The sequence below is a fragment of the Clarias gariepinus genome, chromosome 18 (assembly GCF_024256425.1).
Source record: "Clarias gariepinus isolate MV-2021 ecotype Netherlands chromosome 18, CGAR_prim_01v2, whole genome shotgun sequence".
In the NCBI taxonomy this organism is placed as follows: Eukaryota; Metazoa; Chordata; class Actinopteri; order Siluriformes; family Clariidae; genus Clarias; species Clarias gariepinus.
In genome coordinates, this window is record NC_071117.1 from 5,792,446 (window position 1) to 5,815,027 (window position 22,582).

The following is a 22,582-nucleotide window of genomic DNA, read 5'->3' on the forward strand; positions in this document are numbered from 1 at the left end:
TTTGTTTTAGGAAGGAACTTAATTTAATTTTAACTATACCTCCACAAATTTTAAGGTAATCCCATGCTTTGTAAAAAAAAAAAAAAAAAAAAAAGATGTTTAGAATAAAACATTGCTGAGCTTTAATGTGGAAGTGTTATTTGATATATCCAAATTGTGAATATCAAGATATTCCCAATTATTAAATTATAATAAATAATCATTTTTATTTAATATTCCTCAGCTGTTTAAAATAGTCATTAACCGGTGCTTTTAAAAAATGCTTAAAAAGAACTATACACTGCTATGATTCTATGATTTAATGACATTCTATGATTTTTAGCCAAATGTTGCTGACAAAGACCCATCATAGACAATGTAAAATAATTGAAACATTCTCTCTAGCAGATGATTAAATGACAATTGCATTATGAGGCTTCATAAAAGCACAGCTTAACTCTGCTTAATTAAATATTAACCTTCAAAGTTTCCAGAAGTTTTCCACTGTGACCAAGTAGAAGTTGTTCTGAGATTGAGACAGTTTGTTAATGTTGCTTATTTCACACTGCTGTAGAACACACTGGGCTCCTCATCATTGTCAGGCCTACAGAGACAGAGTAAATGATCACTTCAGAACATAATTTCCAGTTCTGTTAGAATGGAGGAAACATACCGGCTTCTCTCACCTGTTGTCAGCACCTGTGCGAGTAAATTTTATACTACTGTACTGGATCTCCTTGTCTTTAGAGGCAGTAGATTTCACAGAAGAACTCTCAGTATTTCTGGGGGAAACAGCACTCTGGTGTACAATGTTGGTATACAAAACTTCATTCTGATTGGTGGAGGCTGATTCAGATACAGTGATGTTTGGACTTGCCAACGCTACACTGCTACTAAAATTATCCTGAAGTGGAAGAACATGACACCACAGAGACAGAGGAATGAAAATCATGAATAGTTGAATCGACACAAATGCTTTTTTTCTCTCTCTTAACTGCAGCCCTGCACATCACATGTTTATAGGAGTGCGCTTGTTCAAATACATTATTGAATTTCATGGCCTTGCCGGAGTAAGAGGTAAAAGATTTTAGACACAGGACATTCAGGAGGACAGAACGGTCTAAAAGTTTTGCTGAATGTTTTGCTCAAGAGAGAGAGAGAAAGAGAGGAAATGGCAGTTTATAGCTATACTATGTTTTAACATGTTTTATGTTTGAGGTCTAACAATATTATCTTGTCAATTGTAAAAATATGGATGACATGATTTTAATTAAAAATGCATAGGTGGTAAATTAGGATAGATGGAGTAAAAAAGTCACAATTATTTACCCATTGTAAACTTTGGTTTATTGTTGACCCATTTCTTTTATGTTTCCTGTTTAAGAATATATTAAAAAATATGTCAACAGTAAACATTATAGGAAGTAAGTAAAATACATTACTACAGCCACATAATACAATAAACCTGCATTAGCTTGTGCAATTAAAACAGGAATGTTTACTAGTAAATTAAAGAGCTGTTAAACTGAAAATACAATAAAAGAAAAAATAATAATAAAATAGATGAATCAGGTTATGATCGAAATGAAATGTTTTTACAGTATGGTTAAAAAAGTCTTGTACTTTCCTACCTGATAAATAGGAAGGCAACAATCAGAAAAACAAACACAAACACAATGACTCCAACAGCTATGCCCACAACTGTGCTCTGAAACTCTGTGTAGACGACAATGTAATAATGAATCAGTGTTAAATGTTTATCACCGTAACTCTGATTTATATTTTTACATCATCACTCTCACCCTTTAAAGTGACAGACACTGCAGCTGATCTCTCAGAGCCATGTTTATTCTGAGCCTCGCAGTAGTACTGTCCACTCTGTAGAGCTCTGTAACTCTGTCCAGATCCTACAGCTGAGGATTCATTCACCTTAAACCAGGTGTAGATCTCCACAGGTGGGTTAGCATCACTGCTGCAGGTCAGAGTCACTGAACTGCCCTCCACTATCTCACCAGAGGAGCTGGTGGACACTGAGACATTCTTTGGAGGATCTAAAATAGACAGAAATGTTATACTTTAATGTAAATCTATGAAACTTTTATTGATTGTTGGCTGTGAAGAGATCATCATTAACTTACACAGAACAGTCAGAGTTACACTGTTGGAGTACTGATGTCCATGTTTATTAATGCACTTGCACTTGTACTCTCCACTGTCCTTAGAGCTGATGTTGGACATGGTGTAGGTCTTTACTTTTCCTACTGATGTTGTCCCCTTAAACCAGGTGTAGATCTCCACAGGTGGGTTAGCATCACTGCTGCAGGTCAGAGTTACTGACCTGCCTTCCACTATCTCACCAGAGGGACTGATGGACACTGAGACATTCTTTGGAGGATCTAAAATAGATAGAAATGTTATACTTTAATGTAAATCTATAATACTTCTATTGATTGTTGGCTGTGAAGAGATCATCATTAACTTACACAGAACATTCAGAGTTACACAGTTGGAGTACTGATGTAATAATGAATCAGTGTTAAATGTTTATCACCGTAACTCTGATTTATATTTTTTACATCATCACTCTCACCCTTTAAAGTAACAGACACTGCAGCCGATCTCTCAGAGCCGCGTTTATTCTGAGCCTCGCAGTAGTACTGTCCACTCTGTAGAGCTCTGTAACTCTGTCCAGATCCTACAGCTGAGGATTCATTCACCTTAAACCAGGTGTAGTTCTCCACAGGTGGGTTAGCATCACTGCTGCAGGTCAGAGTCACTAAACTGTCCTCCACTATCTCACCAGAGGAGCTGATGGACACTGAGACATTCTTTGGAGGATCTAAAATAGACAGAAATGTTATACTTTAATGTAAATCTATGATACTTTTATAGATTGTTGGCTGTGAAGAGATCATCATTAACTTACAGAGAACAGTCATAGCTACACTGTTGGAGTACTGATGTCCATGTTTATTACTGCACTTGCACTTGTACTCTCCACTGTCCTCAGAGCTGATGTTGGAGATGGTGTAGGTCTTTCCTTTTCTTACTGATGTCGTCCCCTTAAACCAGGTGTAGTTCTCCACAGGTGGGTTAACATCACTGCTGCAGGTCAGAGTCACTGAACTGCCCTCCACTATCTCACCAGAGGGACTGATGGACACTGAGACATTCTTTGGGTGATCTACAGAATTTCACAGTAAGATTGAGAAAAGCAATTCATGGACGTTATTAATAATTACCAACTAAGAATGAACAAACATACAAAAATAGATGTGGGACCAAGTGATGACCACACAAATTAGTGTACTAGAGTGAAATTAATGTTGCTAGATGAAGTTTTAGTTTTAAAATGATTTAATACATTTTTCACCTGAGAATGATTTTTTTTTTTTATTCCCCTAATCTGGTCATATCAGATTCATATCCAGCTCTGCCCTTTTACAGGACAACTGTAAACTGGACAATGAGAAGAATAACTTGATTCCTCTGAGGCAGGTGAAGACAAACGACATATTTCTAAGGTGGCACTGCTCATGTAATGTCAAAGGGACATCAGTTCAAGCCTGAGCCACTGGGCAGCCTAAATCTAGTTAGAAGGTATGTGCCAGTATCTAGATTACATATAGATTATGAAATTACTCCCAGGACCCAGAGAAGTCCACTTTCTCTACTTTTTTTCACTTGTTATATAAAACAATTAGCTGTAGCATTATCTCAAAATTAATGACATCAGACATAAGATAATAAATCTGAATATAAAAATCCCACACTCCAGGAACTGCCTTAAGTGCTCTATGCTCTGCATCTTAAACCCCTGACCTCCACATAACCGCAACAGCTCTGATAGCAGCAGCTTCTCTGCAGAACTGCAGATCATTTTACTGGCTAATGGCACAGCATCAGTACAGTACATGCAATGCAAGAAAAAATGGTAAATAGATCTCACATCTGACTCTGAGTGTGTGAGCAGGAGAGGGGAGATGTTCATATCCTCTTACAGCACAGCTATAACTGCCTGCATCCTCACTGCTGACATTCTGCAGGTGGACTTCATTGCTCTTGATGGTGTTTGTTGTTAAATCACGGCTGGTTTTGTACCAGATGAATGTTGGATCAGTCAGACTGCAGGTGGTTTTACAGGTCAGAACGGCTGATTGTCCCTCTGTCACTTCTGCAGGAGCGATCACCTGAAGATCTTAAACACAGAGAGACACATTACATCAGGAAAGCTCAGCTGACTTAAGGTGTTTTTATATTCAATTATTATTATTAATTCAGTAGTGATAACTGTGGAGGCTTATAATTTTCCCCAAACACCCATAGCTCTGTTCATTTTAGTCAGAACAAGTTAAAGATCTCCTCAGATATACTATTTAAAGAAAGCTTATGGCCTGTTTGATATATGAAGAAACTAAGTTCATTTTAATTACCTGTTACAGTGAGATTAACTCCAGGTTCACTCATGTGCTTTTCCTTATCTTCATTTGTTTTTATTCTGAAGTAGTATCTGTTTTTATCTGTTTTCTTCACATTACTCAGTCTGAGGGAGAAGTGTTTCTGTTTATCTCCTAAATACTCCACTCTGCCTGAGTAACCTGGTTCATTACGCAGATCAGTCTCCTGTTTATCCTCACCTTTGTTTATTAACCAAAATGTCTCTGTCACATTAAGACCTGTTGGGTGTATGTACGAGCCGTTCATAAACACTGTAGATCCTGTCAAAACACAAAGCTTTTCCTGGCTGTATGTCACACTCCATTCTTTCCCAAGGCCTCCTGAAACATGACACATAAAAGTGTGTGAGATTTGGACAAAGGGATGAGTTCTGAATTCTAAAATAGTGTTTGCCCCTTAACCTTCCTCTTATGTGAGCTTTCTGTTACTATCTCTTATGTTAACGGGTCGGTTTTGACCCGTGTTTTTAATCAGCCATTTTACCCTCAAAACAATCATTTATCATAAAATTTTTCCCTTACCTCTTGGTTACTTTGTTACGCTTCCTTGTTTATTAAAAGAATGTTTTTGCTGTGACTTTACGAGCTTTTACTTTAACAGCAACCTCTCCTTTTCAATTAAAAAAAATGTGAGCTTTTGCAGCTGTCTGACCAAGGCTGCAGCGGCTGGGTTCCGGAACACCCTTTACCTTCACTCAATGTGTGCCTTGACAAGGGAACTTCCTAACTCCTCAAGAAACATTCTCGGCTTTTTTTTTTCTGATTAAGTTCCACCCTAGGTGAATGTGGGTCCACAACACAAATACATTGTATGCAGACACATCTAGAATGTTATAAAACACAACCATTGGCCATCTCATGGTCATTCTCTGGCAAGTGTAGGTGGCAGTCAGCTTGTCCAGGTTGTCCACTTCACCTTTGTTTTTATTATAGTCCAAGATAATCATGGAATTTTTGTCACTTGCTGATGACACAGCTGTGTCTTTGTAAAAACTGGACATAAGTATCACACTCCGGTGTTTTTTTGGACAATATGAAACGAACGTAGTGGTGTCTGTAAAAGCAAGTTTTGAAAAAAGTGGAGCCCTGTCCTTCACCTGCAAAATTTCAGCAGGCAGCTCAGGTTTTTTTTTTTTTTTTTTTTTTACTGTGTCCACCATGGTAAGTTTCCACCTGAGAAGTTCTTTTCCAAGGTCATAGCTGGTAAAGAAATTGTCACATGTGATATTGTGTCCCCGCAGTCCAAAAGTCATGTCGAGGACTACACGTTTTCATTGATTTTTCTCAGGAATGTCACTTGCATATTTGCCGGTGTAAAAGTGTAATCTGCGGATTCCATGCATAGCTGGTTTTTGCATCACAGGCTGCCCAAATTCTTATGCCGTATTTCCCTGGCTTACTAGGCATGTACTGCCATAAAGGGCATTTTTCACAAAAAGGGACACACTGTTCATCTACTGTTACCTCTGGCCCTGGGTTGAACATCAGTGGAAGGGAAGGAGCTGCACCCAGCTTTTCCAGACATCCCTGAGGGGAGCAAGCTTGTCAGATTTTTCTCTAGTTTCTCTGTTGTCAAATCTAAGGACTCTTGATATCTTTTGAAATGACTGAAATGACATTGTTGCCGGCAAAATATTTCTGCCTGTCGACCCATTCCAGAGACTATTAGTGGCCTCATTGCTGGATTTGTAAACACCAGCAAGAAAAAGAACACCGATATAAACATCCAGGTATTCCTCATCAATGTCATTCCACATGTCGCCATGGACCTTTTTTCCTTAAAGGTATGTCATAGCAATCATGCCTTCCTTTAGTGACAAAGGCATAAACAGATAAAAAAAAATGTCTTGATGTTACTTACTCTCATCACAGCAAACCTTGGGATTCCAGGGGTCATTTTGATGTTGACATTTGCATACTGTTGACATTTGCAGCAGCTGCCCTGCCATGTAAGTCAGGAGGTATTGAGCTCCAACAGATATTACCACTTTTGGATTTGAACATTTCAGCAGGAGTGAGTGCAGCTTTAGCATTGGTGACCTCATCATCAGACTTATCAGATGTGTCTGTGCCTTCTGGTAGATACTTTACAATTTTTTCCTCCTCAGAAACCTGCTCATCACTATGCTGTTTATTTTCAAAAAATATATGTTCCAGAGCTTGGCTTACTGCAAATCATCTTCTCATTTTTGACTGCTGCAAACAGGAGATGTGACTCTGCAAGTCACCAACACTAAACTAAATTTGTTTTAAGCAAGCCTTATATGTCTGAACATGTCTGTCTTTGATTGTCCGTCTTGTAAATTATAACTGGGTCAAAACTAAGCCTACCATCACAAAGGTAATACTTTTTACCAGAGCATTTTATAATTTAATACATTTCTTTTTTTTAAATAAATACATATTCCTGACAAAGTCAAAAAGCCTTGATACAATAAACAAAATTAGGTAGTTTTATGCATTTAAAAAGTAAAATGCGTCAGTGCTGACCCGAACACAAGAGGAAGGTTAACCTAATAACTGGTTGGGCCACCCTGAGCAGCAACAACTTGCAATACAGTAACTCTGTTGCACATGGTGGACAAATTTTGGCCCACAAATCATTGCAGAATTGTTGTAATTAAGCCACACTAGAGGGTTCTAGTTAGCATGAACTGCCTTTTTAATGTCATGCCACAGCATCTTTATTGGAATCAGTTCCGGACTTTAACTAGGGCACTCCAATTTTTTTTCTCTTGTTTTTCTTCATCCATTCTGAAGTGGACTTGCTAGTGTGCTTTGGATAATTGTCCTGGTGCAGAACCCAAGTTTGCTTTAGCTTGAGGTAACAAACAGGTGGCAGGCATTCTCCTCCAGGATACTTAGGTAGACAGCAGAATCCATGGTTCCATTTATTACAGCAAGTCTCCCAGTCCCTGAAGCAGCAAAACAGCCCCAGACCATTACACTCTCACAACCATATTTTACTATTAGTATGGTGTTCTTTTTCTGAAATGCGGTGTTACTTTTACAGTACTTCACACATAATGGGACACACACCTTCTCAAAAAGTTTAACTTTTGTCTTGTCAGTCCACAGAGTGTTTGCACAAATGTTTTGGGGATCATCAAGGTGTTTTTTGGCAAAACTGAGACAAGCCTTTATAGTACAGTGGTTACCTAATCGGAATGTAGGTCCTACCGTCGCGGCGCTCGGCGGTACCGTTTGACTTTGTGCGTTTGCTGGCTTTTACCGCTGAGTGGCGCTATATAACTACAGACTGACGCCTCATGCCTTAGTTCATTCTCTGCTGGATTAATGAGACACAGAGTTTTAGAACTGCACGTAGTAGCGGATAAAATCAAGTAAAACATTGTAGTTAAACAAATTCATAATCACAAAACTAAAACAGTCAGGACGTTCTACTGCATCAGCTGATGTCGGTCATTCAGCCCCGCTTGTGTTTTTGCGTTATTATAAGAATGAAATGCAGTAGACTGTTATGATCTGTAACGGGTTCGACCCATGTTGCACGGGCGGACCATAAAGCACGGACACGAGGCGAGGTCTTACGGGAAAAGGGTAATTTATTTAGGTAAAATGGGGAAGGAAAGTGTTGAAGAAGGGAGAATGGAAAGAAAGGGATAAAGGTTGTGCATGTGCAGTTACGGGGGCTGTGCCACACTGGCATGCGGGCACACAGCTAACAATAGATGTTGGTGCGCGGAGTGGCAGAACTGAGCACGCGGAGGCAGCGCTCCTGCACGCTCCCTCGTGACGGCGCTTCTTCCGCTGTCGATGGCCGGCGCGAGTCCTCGCTGACACAAAAACCTAACACAAACGTCCTCGCAGCTCTTTCTCGCACTGTCCTTAGTGCGGAGATCAAGGGCCGGAATTCTAGTGTCCTTGGGGCGTTACATCGCCCCACTGACATGCTTCTTTCATATTCTCCATCACATCAAGTACTTCTCAGACTTTGGACAAAACTCCTCGCCTTGCTTTTATAATGTGGAGCAAGCCCGAGATCATATTAATGTTAATTATCGCCAGCCGGCACGAATAGGCGGCTCCGTCCCTTTGCCGCCTATTCAGGGAGCCTACGGAGTGATCGAGTAGCGATAGTAAATTTGGGCGCACACCCATCACAGGCGCACGCCGTGGCAGATCATCATAATTGTCCTAAACTTGCACTTCATAAGGTTTTCCCAGCGGAGGTACAGCGCAACGGGGGTCATTATTTACTAGTAAACATTAAACGAATTTACAAAACTTTATGCGTGCAATTAAGCGCTGATTCTACGTATGAAAGTAAAGAAGAGGATCATAATGCTCAACATTCCGGAGACCAAACCCCATTTAAATTAAATTAACAAATATTGCAAGTAAATAACAATAGCCCACGTTTTAAAAAAGCATTTTTCTTTAGATTATAAAAAATAATCCTGCATCTGTTTTAGGTGTTCCAGCTGCCACTGTTCTAGAATTCAAATTAAATTAAATCTTATTAGGATCAAATTTAAGCACAATAAATGTTAACACAGTGAGCCATTAGATTTTATCACGTGTAATTTTTAAAAGACGCGTGTAGGGTTTTGTGTCATCTTATTTCTTGTGTTCTTTAACTTTATACAGTAGTAGATTTATTAACTGAAATAAATAACCATAAAATTAAAACAGTGTTAGGACGTTCTACTGCGTCAGCAGATGTCGGTCATTCAGCCCCGCTTGTGTTTTTGCGTTATTATAAGAATGAAATGCAGTAGACTGTTATAATTTGTAACAGGTTCGACCCATGTTACCCAAACGACTCAGTTCGGATGTAAGTAAATGGATAGAAAGTAAATGGCTGTGCTGTTTGGGGGAGGAATGTGCTGATGATTTGGTCGGCTGTGTGTGTGTGTGTGTGTGTGTGTGTGTGTGTGTGTGAGAGAGAGAGGGGTGTCGCGGTTGTTTTCTGTGAAACAAAGGCTCAGCTGAAAAATGTTAGGCACATCAGTCACTTAACCCCCAATAAAAGGTATCTGAGTGTTATGATAGTTGTAATATAACAGATGCGCACTGAATACTAAACCTAATCCAGGCATAGAGATTAATAAAACAAGATAGCCCCCGTACCCGTTTAAAAAATAAATAAAAATACCAAAGAATATTATTGTGTATAGACTGATTAAAAACAATGCAATTTACGCTAACATAAGGAAAATCTCAAGTTCTTCCATTCCAAGGATTAAAAAAGGTAACAATGTCAACTTTAGAATCTAGAATCCAGAAGATTAAAATTACACAAATTTAAATCACTGAAAGACTCCAGAAGAGCCTCAGATTCAAGGGGCTTTTTAAAGTGGGGAGAAGTGCATTTCAGTTTCTCTAAATGTATAGGTGAGAACAGCCGATTCACACCTGGGGAGGGTGAATAATTTGTATTTGAATGTTGTCTGGAATTGTAAAGCACTATAGTGACACTAAATGAACAACCCAGGATTAATAAGAATTATTATACTGCATAAACATTATTTAGCACAAAAAAAATCCTCCCGCTCGGGAAAACTATGCGTGCAATTGAGCGCTGATTAGACTATAGGAAATTAAAGCGGAGGGTTTTTATTTAGACTATTAAAAAATTAACCTGCGTCTATTTTTTTGCGTGGGTTACAGTGGATTTTACTACGCGGTGTAAATGCAATGGCTTGCTTTCCGCGACTCTGCTTTCCGCGGATGGCCAGACCGGTCCCTCTCGCTCCTTTGAAGTCCCTGGGGCGCGTTCCATTTGCCCTGCTTGCATGCCGCACTTCCGTGTTGTTGCACGCGCGTTGCATACACAGGGTGCAAGCCCGGGATCATTAGCAACGATAGTTCACCAGTCATGTGTAAATCTGCGGTCCCGCTGCTTCGCATGTCTGAAGGGGAGGCGGCCTAACTAGTGAGCGAGGAGCAATATTGATTTGGGCGCACGCCGTGACAAGCTGAAAAAACTGTTGTCAGGTTAATGTGCAAAAACTATATAATAAAACCATATAAGACTACATGCCTTTATAAGACTTAACTTTTATTTAAGCGCACTCACAATAACGAAAAAACTTAATGATTTTGTAAATGTTTGAAAGCAGTAAGCTGCGCTGTTCTGTATTGTTTTTGGTGAACTTGAGCGCGTCAGAAAATGAACGCAAAGGTTTTTTTTTTTTTAAAAGGTCAGAGTCATCATCTACTTTATCATTAGTCTACTTCTGCCGGTGCGCTCTGGAAAACTTTATGCGTGCGGCTGAGCGTTGATTAAAACTATGTAGTAAATTAAAGAGGAGGATTACAATACCGAATCGAAGTCCTGAGCCCAAACCTCATTTAAATTAAATTAACAAATATTATAAGTAAAAAACAATAGCGCACGTTTAGAAACCGTTTATAAATTCTTTCCGACATGAGTTGGCCCGGTGTTATGCGCAGAGCGCCGGGAGATTTCCTGAAGCTCCAAAATTGCTGGGCATTTTTTCTAAATAGACGCTATCTTTAATAACTGATGGAGGTTTTGAGCTGTATACACACGCATTCCTGCCTAAACAACTCTTAAAACTACACCTGTGACACAATAACAGTAATATTTCGAACATTCTGCAGGCTGATATTTGGAGAAACGAAAGAATAATGAATAAACCAGTTGTTAGGTCTAAATAACCCAACCAGGTGTTCATTAGTAAAAATCTCACATGAGCCAACATGAGCAACCCAACAATGTGTTTCAAGTACCTAAAATAATCCGGAACTTAAATAACAATAAACAGATACAGAGATAAGCTATATAACAGTCACTATTGTATTTACTGCAACGAGCGAAAATGTCACTTTTTGGCTGCTGACGTTTTTACACAGCGGTGAGCGCGACGGTAATAACCATTCCAATTGATTAACTACTGTATGTTCTTTTTGTTCAGCAGTTGTTTTCATCTTGGAACTTTGCCATGCAAATCATTTTTGCCAAGTCCCTTTTTTATGGTGGAGTCATAAACACTCATCCTAACTGAGAATTCTTTGGATCTTGTTGTGAGATCTTTTGTGACCTCTTGGATGAGTTGTTGCTGCACTCTTGGGGTAATTTTGGTTGGCTGGCCACTTCTGGAAAGGTTCTTCACTGTTTCATGTTTTTGCCATTTGTAGATAATGTCTCTCACTGTGGTTTGCTGCAATTTCAAAGCTTTAGAAATTGCTTTATAACCTTTTCCAGACTGATAGATCTCAATTACAGTGGAACCTTGGATTACGAGCATAATTCGTTCCGGAAGCGGGCTTGTATTCCAAACCACTCGTAAACCAAATCAAAGAATTCCCATTAGAAATAATGGAAATTATTTGATTCACAGTCCAAAAAATAAATACATAAAAAATTATTAACACAAAATATTAGGTAAAAATAAAATAAATTACCTGCACTTTACCTTTAAAAAAAAAAAAAGTTTGTGTGCGCAGGTGCTGTGTGCGCATGTGTGTGTATGTTTGTGTATGTGTGTGTGTGTGTGTGTGTGAATCTAAAGTAAGCTTCCCTCTGCCCTCTTTTTGTCTTACAGGGTTACACTTTCTCCACTTTTTTTACACACACAAAAACATATAAGTCCATGAATTAATCAATAATGACTTTTATAACATGTAAATTTTACCACTACCAGAATATGGGAATGACATCACAAAAATGTAGAGCTCTCGAAATTAGCTCATCATTATTATTATTATTATTATTATTATATGTTTTGTCATAGAAACCACCAAAAACAACCAGAAAAAGAAAATGAAAACGCTGTTTTATCAGAAAAAAATAAACAAGAAATCTCTCTAATGCCATTTGATTGAGCGACACACTGTGAATCACTGCTGTAAAGTAAAAATAAAACAAATTAACCTACACTTTACCTTTGAAAAGAATCACGACAGAGCAATGTTTCTGTGTAGAGCAGAGAGAAAAATGTGTGTCTGTAAAGGCAAAAGTAGGAGGGGTCTCTGTGTGTGTGTGTGTGTGTGGCACAGTCCAATGATGCGCACGCACACAGACACAAAGAGCATGCCGTGCCTTAAGCAGAGATAGAAAATGTTTTTTTAACCTTTAATGAGACTTTTTTTTTTTTTTGCTTTCCACGCCCACTGTACACACTCACATACATAACATGTGATGCTATGATAATATTCCCATTATAAGAGGAATATTAGGGTCCATTTCAAATTCAGCTACTAATAGATAACATGTAACAGCAACACTTCAACTAAACATCAGTAATTGGAATGAGGAGAGTTTTTTTCTGTTCTGTTAAATTCAAATCAAATTTAAATTTTATTTGTCACATACACAAACATACACAGTACGAAATGTAGTGAAATGCATTATACGACTGCCATTGACCCTAAAAGAGAATTAAAGTTTACAAATAAGAAATAAATATAAATAAAAAGAATACGATAGAAATTAAATAGAAAAATTAAATTAAACTAGGAAAATATAGAACTAAAAATAAAAATAGAAATGTGCTAGGAAAAAAATAAAACTAAAAATAAAAATAGAAACATGATGTGCATAAAAATAGAAATATACTGTACATAGAAATATGATGTGCATAAAAATAGAAATATACTGTACAAATTGAAATATACTGTACTGGGTGTGCAAATATGCAAAGTGTCTTTGTGCAGAGGTTATTAAAGTGACTTTGTGCACTGGTCCAGGATGTAAACGTAGACATGTAGTGTAGTTGTGAAGGTAGGTGTGCAAAGTTATTAAAGTGTCTTTGTGCAATGGTCCAGGATGTGAATGTACAACATGTAGTGTAGATATGGAGGAAGGTGAGCGTGTAATTGTCCATAGTGTTCATGGATGTAAAAGGATTGATAGATTTGATTAATTATGGAAAGATTGTGTTAGTTCGTGGTTGTGGTTGAGAGACCTTATCGCCTGCGGGAAGAAGCTCCTCCTCAGTCTCTCTGTGTTGGCCTTCAAGGAGCGGAATCGCTTCCCAGACCGCAACAGAGTAAACAGTCCGTTATTGGGGTGGCTGAGGTCCTTCACGACCTTCCTGGCCTTGGTCAAGCACCGCTTGCTGTAGATCGAGTGCAGGTCAGGGAGCACGATGCGGATGATGCGCTCAGCTGATCGCACCACCCTCTGTAGAGCTCGCCTGTCCTGCATGGTGCTGTTCCCGAACCAGGTTGTGATATTTCCCGTCAGGATGCTCTCTATGGTGCAGGAGTAGAAATTCCTGAGCACCTTGGAGGGCAGTCGGAAGTCTCTCAAGCGTCTGAGGTGGTAGAGACGCTGCCGGGCCTTTTTTACCACGGTGTTGATGTGACAGGACCATGCCAGGTCCTGCGTGATGTGAACACCGAGGTATCTGAAGCTGTCCACTCTCTCCACTGGGCTCCTGTTGATGACGGGGGTCTGGTAGTTCCTCACCTGCTTTGTACTGAAGTCCACTATCAGCTCCTTTGTCTTACTGACGTTCAGGAGGAGATTGTTTCTCTGGCACCAGTTCTCCAGATTACCAACCTCCTCCAGGTAGGCCGTCTCATCGTTGTTCGTGATCAGGCCCACCACAACAGTGTCGTCAGCAAACTTGATGATGGTGGTGGAGCTGGTAGTGGCCACGCAGTCGTGGGTGTACAGAGAGTACAGCAGGGGGCTCAGAACACAACCCTGGGGGGCTCCAGTGCTGAGAGTGAGGGAGGCTGAGACATGTCCGCCCATCCTTACTGCCTGTGGTCGGCCAGTCAGAAAATTGGAGATCCACTGACACATTGATGAGCTGAGTCCCAGGTGCTCCAGCTTGGTGGTAAGTGTGGAGGGAATTATGGTATTAAATGCAGAAATGTAGTCGATGAAGAGCATTTTCACATAATTCCCCCTCTGAGTGTCCAGGTGAGTGAGAGATGTATGGAGGAGATGAGAGATTGCATCGTCCGTGGAACGGTTTGGACGATAAGCGAACTGTAGTGGGTCAAGTGTGTCTGGTAGTGAAGAGATGATAAAGTCTCTGACCAGGCGTTCAAAGCACTTCATCACTACTGAGGTGAGGGCTACAGGGCGATAGTCATTGAGGGAAGCAGGATGAGGTTTCTTTGGGACAGGAACAATAATGGACTCTTTGAAGCATGTGGGGATCACCGACTGAGATAAAGAGATGTTGAATATCTCAGTGAACACAGGTGCTAGCTGGTCTGCGCAGGCTCTAAGAATACGGCCTGAGATGCCGTCTGGTCCTGCTGCTTTCCTGGTGTTCACTCTCTTGAAGGCTCTCCTCACGTCATGCTCGGTGATGAACGCGCTTCCGGTGCTGGCAGTGACTTCCTGTCTGCAGCCGTTAGCGCCGCTAGCATTAGCATCGCTAGCGTCTTTAGCTGCAGCCTCGAAGCGAGCAGACGAGTGTTCAGCTCGTCTGCCAGAGTCATGTCTGCGTTTATCATACCGGATGTTGGTGCTTTATAATCCGTTATTGTCCTTAGTCCCTGCCACAGGCTCCTAGAGTCACTCTGTTGGAGTTGTGACTCTAGTTTCCTCCCGTAGCGCTGCTTCGCCTCTTTCACCGCCTTCCGGACGCTGTATGACGCAGCCTTGTACGGTTCCATGTCCCCCGACGCGAGTCCCGTGTTGTAGGCAGCGGTGCGAGATTTCAGAGCGTCGCGGATGGTTTTATCCACACACGGCTTCTGGTTGGGAAACGTTTTAATAGTCTTTTTTTCTACGGTATCGTCCGCTAGTTTCCCGATGAATCCCACAACCACTTCCGTAAACACGCTGACGTCACCATCGGAGCTGTTTCTGAACATGTCCCAGTCTGCGTCATCGAGTGCGTCCTGTAACGCGGCCACCGATTGGTCCGTCCAGCGCGCGACCTCCCTCTGAACCGGAACTTCCTGTTTCAGCCTTTGTTTGTATTTTGGCATGAGGAAGATGGCGGCGTGGTCGAATTTGCCAAACGGTGGACAAGATTGTGCCTTGTAACCGTCCTTGACTGTGGTGTAGCAATGATCCAGTGTCCTTTCGCCCCTGGTGGGGCAGGTGATATGCTGATAAAAGTTTGGTGCTGCACGTTTGAGGTTGGCACTATTAAAGTCCCCCGCCACAATAAGCGCAGCGTCCCGGTGTTGTGTTTGTTGTTGTGTGAGTGCCTCATGCAGCTCGCATAAGGCAGTGTCCGTGTCCACTTGTGGTGGAATATAAACGGCGCTGATTATGACCGATGTAAACTCCCGAGGAAGGTAAAAAGGACGACACATGATGGACAGTAGTTCCAGGTTGGGTGTGCAGGAGCGTGTGAGAGGAACAACACTCGCGCTGTTGCACCAGCTGCTGTTCACCATTAAACACACGCCGCCTCCCCTTGACTTCCCTGAGTCCCGCGTCCTGTCCATGCGGTGAACCGAGAAGAACTCGGCCGGCTGGATGGCGTGGTCCGGCACCGCTGGGTTCAGCCATTTCTCGGTGAAGCAGAGGAGATTGCAGTCCCGAATGTCTCTCTGGAACTTTATCCTGGCCCTGAGGTCATCGAGCTTGTTTTCCAGTGACTGGACGTTGGCGAGCAGGATGCTAGGCAGAGGTGTGCGGTGTGCACGGGCTCTCAGCCTGTTCCTGACGCCGGCTCGTTTCCCTCGGGGCCGCCGCTTCGCATCACGTCCTTTGTTGTCCCTCAGGATCTCACTCGGCCAGCTCGGATCCGGAGTTAAAAACGTCGAATTGTGAGTACATTGTATACCAATAGAAACAAGAGTGTCTCTATCATAACTAATGTACCCCATGGTGGTAATTTTGCCCGGTTTTAAAACGCTGTAAACTAACTTAAAGAACAAAAACAAAGAAAATGTGGTCGGAGCAGTCGTGACGGCAGCCGACCTCACCGGCGCCATCTTGAATATATATATATATATATATATATATATATATATATTAAGTGCTGGTTTAATCACACGAGTTTTCAGCTCTTAATTTATAGACCAAAACAATACTCATACTGTATGTTATGTGGAAGGTATGCGCAGGATCAGAGTTTTAACAGTATCAGCTATTTTAAATTTATAATGTTGCACTAATAAAGAAAAGTTAAATATATTTTAGTTAATCTTTTATTTATTCTCTCTGGTATTTGTAGTTGCAATGATGCTAATGAGAGACTCACCTAAGATCGCGAGCAGAAAAAGCAAATAAAGTGTAGAAGCCATTTTAAAAGACAACATTGCTGGAGAGGTGCTACAAAAAAAAAAAAAAACATGAATTAATTAATGATGACTTTTACTTTTATAACATGTCAATTTTACCACTGCCAGAATATAAGAATGACATCACAGAAATGTAGAGCTCTCAAAATTAGCACATAATTATTATAATTATATATATTTTTGTCATGTCATAGAAACCTATTGCACTTATTCAGTATAAGAGCTCATTTGCTTATGCTTAATTAACATTAAAATCAATTATTAACAATTAAAAAACAATGAAACATAAAAGCACGGTATTGGTGGTTATTGTGTTTTAAGTATTCTATTCAAAAAGATTTTATCATTCAGATTTTAACATTTAGAGTTTTAAAGTACAGAGAACCATTAAAGTAGACAACCATTATTAAAGAGAAAATTTATCATGAAATTATTACACTCTATCTCTAAAATACCTACAGATCAGTGGAATTTCCGAAATTCCAGAAGTTCAAAATTTAAGAATACAAAATACAACCCAACAGAAAAACAACAGCAACAACACTGAGTATAATGTGCATGTTATATAGAAATATAAGAAAAAAAGATATTAAACATTAAGGTTTTCTTACTGTCTTTTCTTGAACTTCACATCTAGCACCAAACTACTGCAAGACTAAAGTAACGTGTTAGAGGAAGTGTGTGGTTAAGACATGTGGATGATGTAAACACAATGTTTTGTTTCCTATTTATTGCCCAAATAAGTTCTTAGGTCTTTTAAAAAAAAAAAAAAAAAAACAGACACAATATACACATTTAATAGAAATAAGGTTAAAAGTAGTTTAAATCCTAAAATGTAATTGTTTTTAAATTAAATTTCCACCAGAGTAAAAAATGTACAGACATTCTAACACATCAGTGCAGCATGTAAAAAGATAAAAATATCTTACCGTCTTGACAAATGAGGAAGTGAAACAACAAATTCCAAAATAAACACACACACACACACATTTCTGCTTGTCAAACTGAATATTTAATGAGCAGTTTTTGCTCTGCCTGATGCATGACCAACATTAGATAATTTTAACCTAATTACTTAAACATGATCTACAGCTGATGCTTATCTTTACTAATAATAACCCTACTCTACTCACTCACTCTTGAGGTAAGTGGAACTTTGTAAATGTGGGCAGGAAATGTCTGCTCATCAAAAAAAAAACATTGAATGTCAATGACTTCACCCTTGATGCAGCTCTAACAGAAAGTGCTAGTGCATTAATACTGATAGACCACACAGGGCAGTCATGAACATAGCACAGTTACTAGCACTATATTTTCTTTCAGGTCAAGTCAAGGAGGCTTTATTGTCACTTCAACCATATACAGTTCAGTTCACAGTAAAATGAAACAACGTTCCACCAGGACCAAGGTGCAACCAGAAGATACAAGATACAACATAAACAAGACCAGAAGATACAACATAAACAACATAAAGTGGGCGTGCAAATGTGCAACAAGAATGACAATGTAACAGTGGGACAAACATGACATTACAATACTCTGCCCAGATAGCACAAACACGTCGCGGAGACGTTTATGCGATGTCGTATTTTTCATCTGGCAGTTTTCTGGCAGATTGCGTTTGCTCCCTCGCTGAGACGTCCATGCCCCATGTTAGAACGACGCTTAGCCTACGTATTTAAGATGTAAATAAATTAAAACGTCCCTGATCCGCTCTTTAGACGATGTTAATCAGATGTTCATACCTCTGCCAAATGTCTGATTCATGTCGGATAGACGTCGTTTTATTAAAACACCCCCCTCCCTTTCCTATTTTATTAATATTTAAAATGTGCAAGCATTCACACATATATCTACTTAAACATGTGTATATTCCCATTCACTGCATTTATAATTCAGTATTTTGCTTAGTTAATTACTTTGGTATTTTATTTATATTAAACAATAAGACACCAACACCATTTCATTTAGATATTTATTTATAAGTGCATCATATCTCAGCAAAAAAAGAAACGTCCTCTGACTTTCAACTGTTTTTACTTTCAGTAAACTTAATGTGTAAATATTTGTACGAACACTAAAAGAGTCAACACCATAAGACATAAACTAAAAATGTTTCCCAATGTGTCCCTGAATGAAGGGAGGCTCAAAATCAAAAGTACCAGTCAGTATCTGGAGTCCACCAGCTGCTTGAAGTACTGCAGTGCATCTCCTCCTCATGGACTGCCTATTGCGGACAGTCTGAGCACTGATGGAGGGATTGTGTGTTCCTGGTGTGACTCGGGCAGTTGTTGTGGCCATCCTGTACCTGTCACGCAGGTGTGATATTCGGATGTACCGATCCTGTGCGGGTGTTGTTACACGTGGTCTTCCACTGCGAGGATGATCAGCTGTCCTATATACACTCAGCAAAAAAAGAAACGTCCCTTTTTCAGGACTGTGTATTTCAACAATAATGTTGTAAAAATTTAAATAACTTTACAGATCTTCATTGTAAAGGGTTTAAACAATGTTTTCCATGCATGTTCAATAACCATAATCAATTAATTAACATGCACCTGTATGGAATGGTCGTTAAGACCTTAACAGCTTACAGAAAGTAGGCATTTAAGGTCACAGTTCTAAAAACGCAGGACACTAAAGAGACTTGTTTACTGACTGTGAAAAACACCCACAGAAAGATGCCCAGGGTCCCTGCACATCTGCGTGAACGTGTATTAGGCATGCTGCAGGCATGATGCCCACACTACCTCACCTAGCTAACAGCTAACAGCATAGCATGTATTTTGCCAAACACGTATTTCAGCCCATACAATTTCTAAGTTTATACTTCTCTGCCACTGCAATATCCATCTCCAAAAAAAAAACCTTGCTAGTAAATATTAAAGTTAGAAATACTTACGATTGATGATAATGTCTTTCAGACATGTATTTTCATTTTTAAGAGAAAGGACTTCATTTCTCAACTCCTGCAAATTTCTTTGCATTTGGTCGAGTTTCCTTCTCTCCCACATCTGTTCGTCCAGGTGTTTTCTAAATTCAGCAGCTGTCTATGAGAAAGAGACAGAGACAGACAGAGAGAAGAACAACAGCTAATTGTTATATAACTTTTGTAAATGGTTGATTCTGATTGGCTGGGAGGATGTAAGAGGAAGGTGGCGAGAAGTCTAGGGCAGAAATCCCTTTACTTGGCTATATGTAACTGGTTGTCCGGCCTCCTGGTGCTAATCCTCACTTAAAACATGAAACTTCCACATCTTGTATTTCATGTAATGTATGTATGTAATACACCACAAACTGGATGTCATCATTTAGGCTACCTTTTTCTTAGAGGGTCGTACTACTGTATGTCCTCTTCATCCCCAATACGCTCCTCCTCTTCTCTGGCCTGCTGAGAGGGAGAGAGAAAGAGAGAGAGAGGACAAATTTGCCTACTGTGCTGTTGTTGTACCTTGTAACAGCTACTGATAATGCACTTTATTATAAAAGTCTTACTTATCTTTACTGTATTGCAATGTAATAACACATACTGGGTGCAGACTGGTAGTGTACCTTGTTCGTTGCCTCATCCTCCTCCTCTTCTGCCTCCGCCGCCTCCTCCTCATGGTTGTATTTAGAAGAACATTTCTTTTTCACGCCAACCTTCGGAGGAAGAGGGAGAAAAGAGGAAAAAGAAAAAGCAATTTAACGGTGACAGTGGCACAGATGGGACAGTGGGTCGTCCCATGATCGGAAGGTCGGGGTTTGAATCCCAGCTCCCCCATAATAATTGTACTCATCATGAATGTATTGTAATGTAACAACACACACAGGATGCAGACTGGTAGTAAACCCTCCTCCTGCTTCTTACCCTCCTGATGCTTATATTTGGAAGCTTCTCCCTTTTTATTGTTAACCTTAAGAGACAGAGACTGACTTTTAGCCCAACTCTTATTAACTTAAGTTACACCACCTTGCACATACATCTTGTCAACAAAGCACATGAAATCATCATAGATGACACAATTACAAACCTACAAACATGCCTACACATTAAAAAACAAGAAAGAGAGGGGGAGATAACTTTAAGTAAAGCACCAATAGGTGAAGTCAGTTACCTTTTTCTTTGAAGCCTTCCCAGTCTGCCCCTGCTGCTCACTGTACTCTGAGTTTGGGATGTGAGGACGTTTTATTTGCCCTTGTGTGTTCTCTTTCTCCATCTCGATCGCACACAGTTTAATTTGGAGAGTTTTTCAAATTCTGGTGCAATAAAATTAAAATGTTATCATGAACTGCAAACATCTGTCTAATCATGTTTAACGTTACTAAATCTAACATTAGTCCCAATTGAACTTTGCTAACATTTGCAAATTAGGTAGCTAACATGAGCCCGAAAGCTAAGCTATTGCTAGCCAGGTACCTAGCAAAATCCATTTACACTTCTTTAAGTGCGAGTAAAACCATTTAATGTGGTATGTAAATACATAACGTCATCTAGTAACATACTTGCCACGTCAATAATTCTTTTTGGTTTGCTTCCTTTTCGCCATTTCACCTGCTTCTAGATTTTAGCAGTCCTTTCAAGAAAATCTTTAACTGAAAAATTCCGGACACAGTCGAGGGCCAAAATACTTTGGGCCCCTCTATCCTTACCCACAGTCCATTCAAGTAGGATATAGCGGATCTCCAATGCTGATATTGCCATTTTTACTTCGAGCTGCTATCTTTCGGCGCGAAACGCTTGCCAGTATAAATAACGTTAAGGAAATAAGACGCAATTAAGAAAAGCAATAGATCTGGATCCAGTACGTTACAAAAGGTACCTCGTTTACGACGACGCACCCGTTCCAGAAAGAACAAAGAGAAGACGTAAACGAAAGTAAGTATTGTAACAAAACGTGCTAGAAGCTAACTTGCTTTGTTAGCCAGCTAACAAAGTTATACCATGTAAGCGTATGTGGCATCATTTCCTTTTAATGTATGTTAAGTATGTTTGTATGAAGGTAAAATTTATCTTTTCATGTCCATTGTATACCCCAGAAAAAAAAAATGTTTTATGTTACTGTATTTATTCAAAACTAAAGAAAACAGTTAAAGTTGGAATTCTAGCCAGGACAATATTTATCTTTGTGTTTTGAATCTACAGTCTTAAAGGTTTCACCTCATGAACGGAATTTACCTACTTGGACTTAATCAGTCATATTAATCCTATTATATTGAGTGATGCATGAAGTGTTGTAACATTACCACAACATTTTTTGTTAGGGACATTTCTGAAAATATGGGTGATGAAAAAGCTGTGGCCTCTTCTTTTCAGTAAGTAGACAACACGCGCATGTACACGCATTCCTACATATTTCTTGATCAAGGTTTTTTATTTTTTATTTTAGGTATCTCACCCAAAAGGACAATCAAGACTCTACTGATTCTGATGACACAGTAAATTGCTAAAAAATGGCTTAAATATTCAAGTTATGTGTTTTTTGTTTTGTTCGTGCATGTGCATGCACACTAGTTACTGTAAATCATCATAAGATAATTCTACAAACCAAACTTCCACCTGATGTTGCTTAAAGTGGAGCACAAATTGGAAATACTATATTACTTTTTCCTGTCCATATTGCAGCGATAAGCGCTTTTTACATTAATAAAATGTTTTTATCTTGTTAAAAAAAAACACAAAACATTTTAAGTTTTGATTCAGGTGCAAATGCAGCATCTCTCTCAGCTGGCCACATAAAAAATGACAGAACCTGTCTCTCACTGTGTTTGGCCAGATGAAAATGGTGGTCTAGGCCTGATGTCACTCAGAAAAATATACATGTGGACAAATGAGTGCACGGTTATTATTATTTTTTAAATTAATTTATGATATAATGACAAAAAAAATAAAAAATAAATAGAAAGCACTGTTAAAAAAATAAACAAATACATTTGAGCCTGACTTCAAATGCGGGTGGTTACCAACCACATGAAATGGTACATTTGTATTAGTCTGTGAAAATTTG

At 39.5% G+C, this 22,582-nt stretch overlaps 1 protein-coding gene across 1 annotated transcript in view; it reads right to left on the reverse strand.

The window, feature by feature from the left end:
• Positions 1–223: 223 nt before the first annotated feature.
• The window catches only part of LOC128506999 (carcinoembryonic antigen-related cell adhesion molecule 5-like), a 198,163-nt gene continuing 175,804 nt past the window's right edge, over positions 224–22,582 (reverse strand). Inside the window, exons 15-22 of the mRNA XM_053477614.1 lie at positions 3,929–4,177; positions 2,957–3,163; positions 2,118–2,375; positions 1,782–2,030; positions 1,611–1,695; positions 1,309–1,354; positions 666–883; positions 224–583 (exon numbers count right to left, since the gene is read on the reverse strand). Of these exons, the coding sequence (XP_053333589.1) occupies positions 535–583; positions 666–883; positions 1,309–1,354; positions 1,611–1,695; positions 1,782–2,030; positions 2,118–2,375; positions 2,957–3,163; positions 3,929–4,177 (1,361 nt within the window). The 3' untranslated portion in view covers positions 224–534. The remainder of the gene's footprint in view (positions 584–665; positions 884–1,308; positions 1,355–1,610; positions 1,696–1,781; positions 2,031–2,117; positions 2,376–2,956; positions 3,164–3,928; positions 4,178–22,582) is intronic.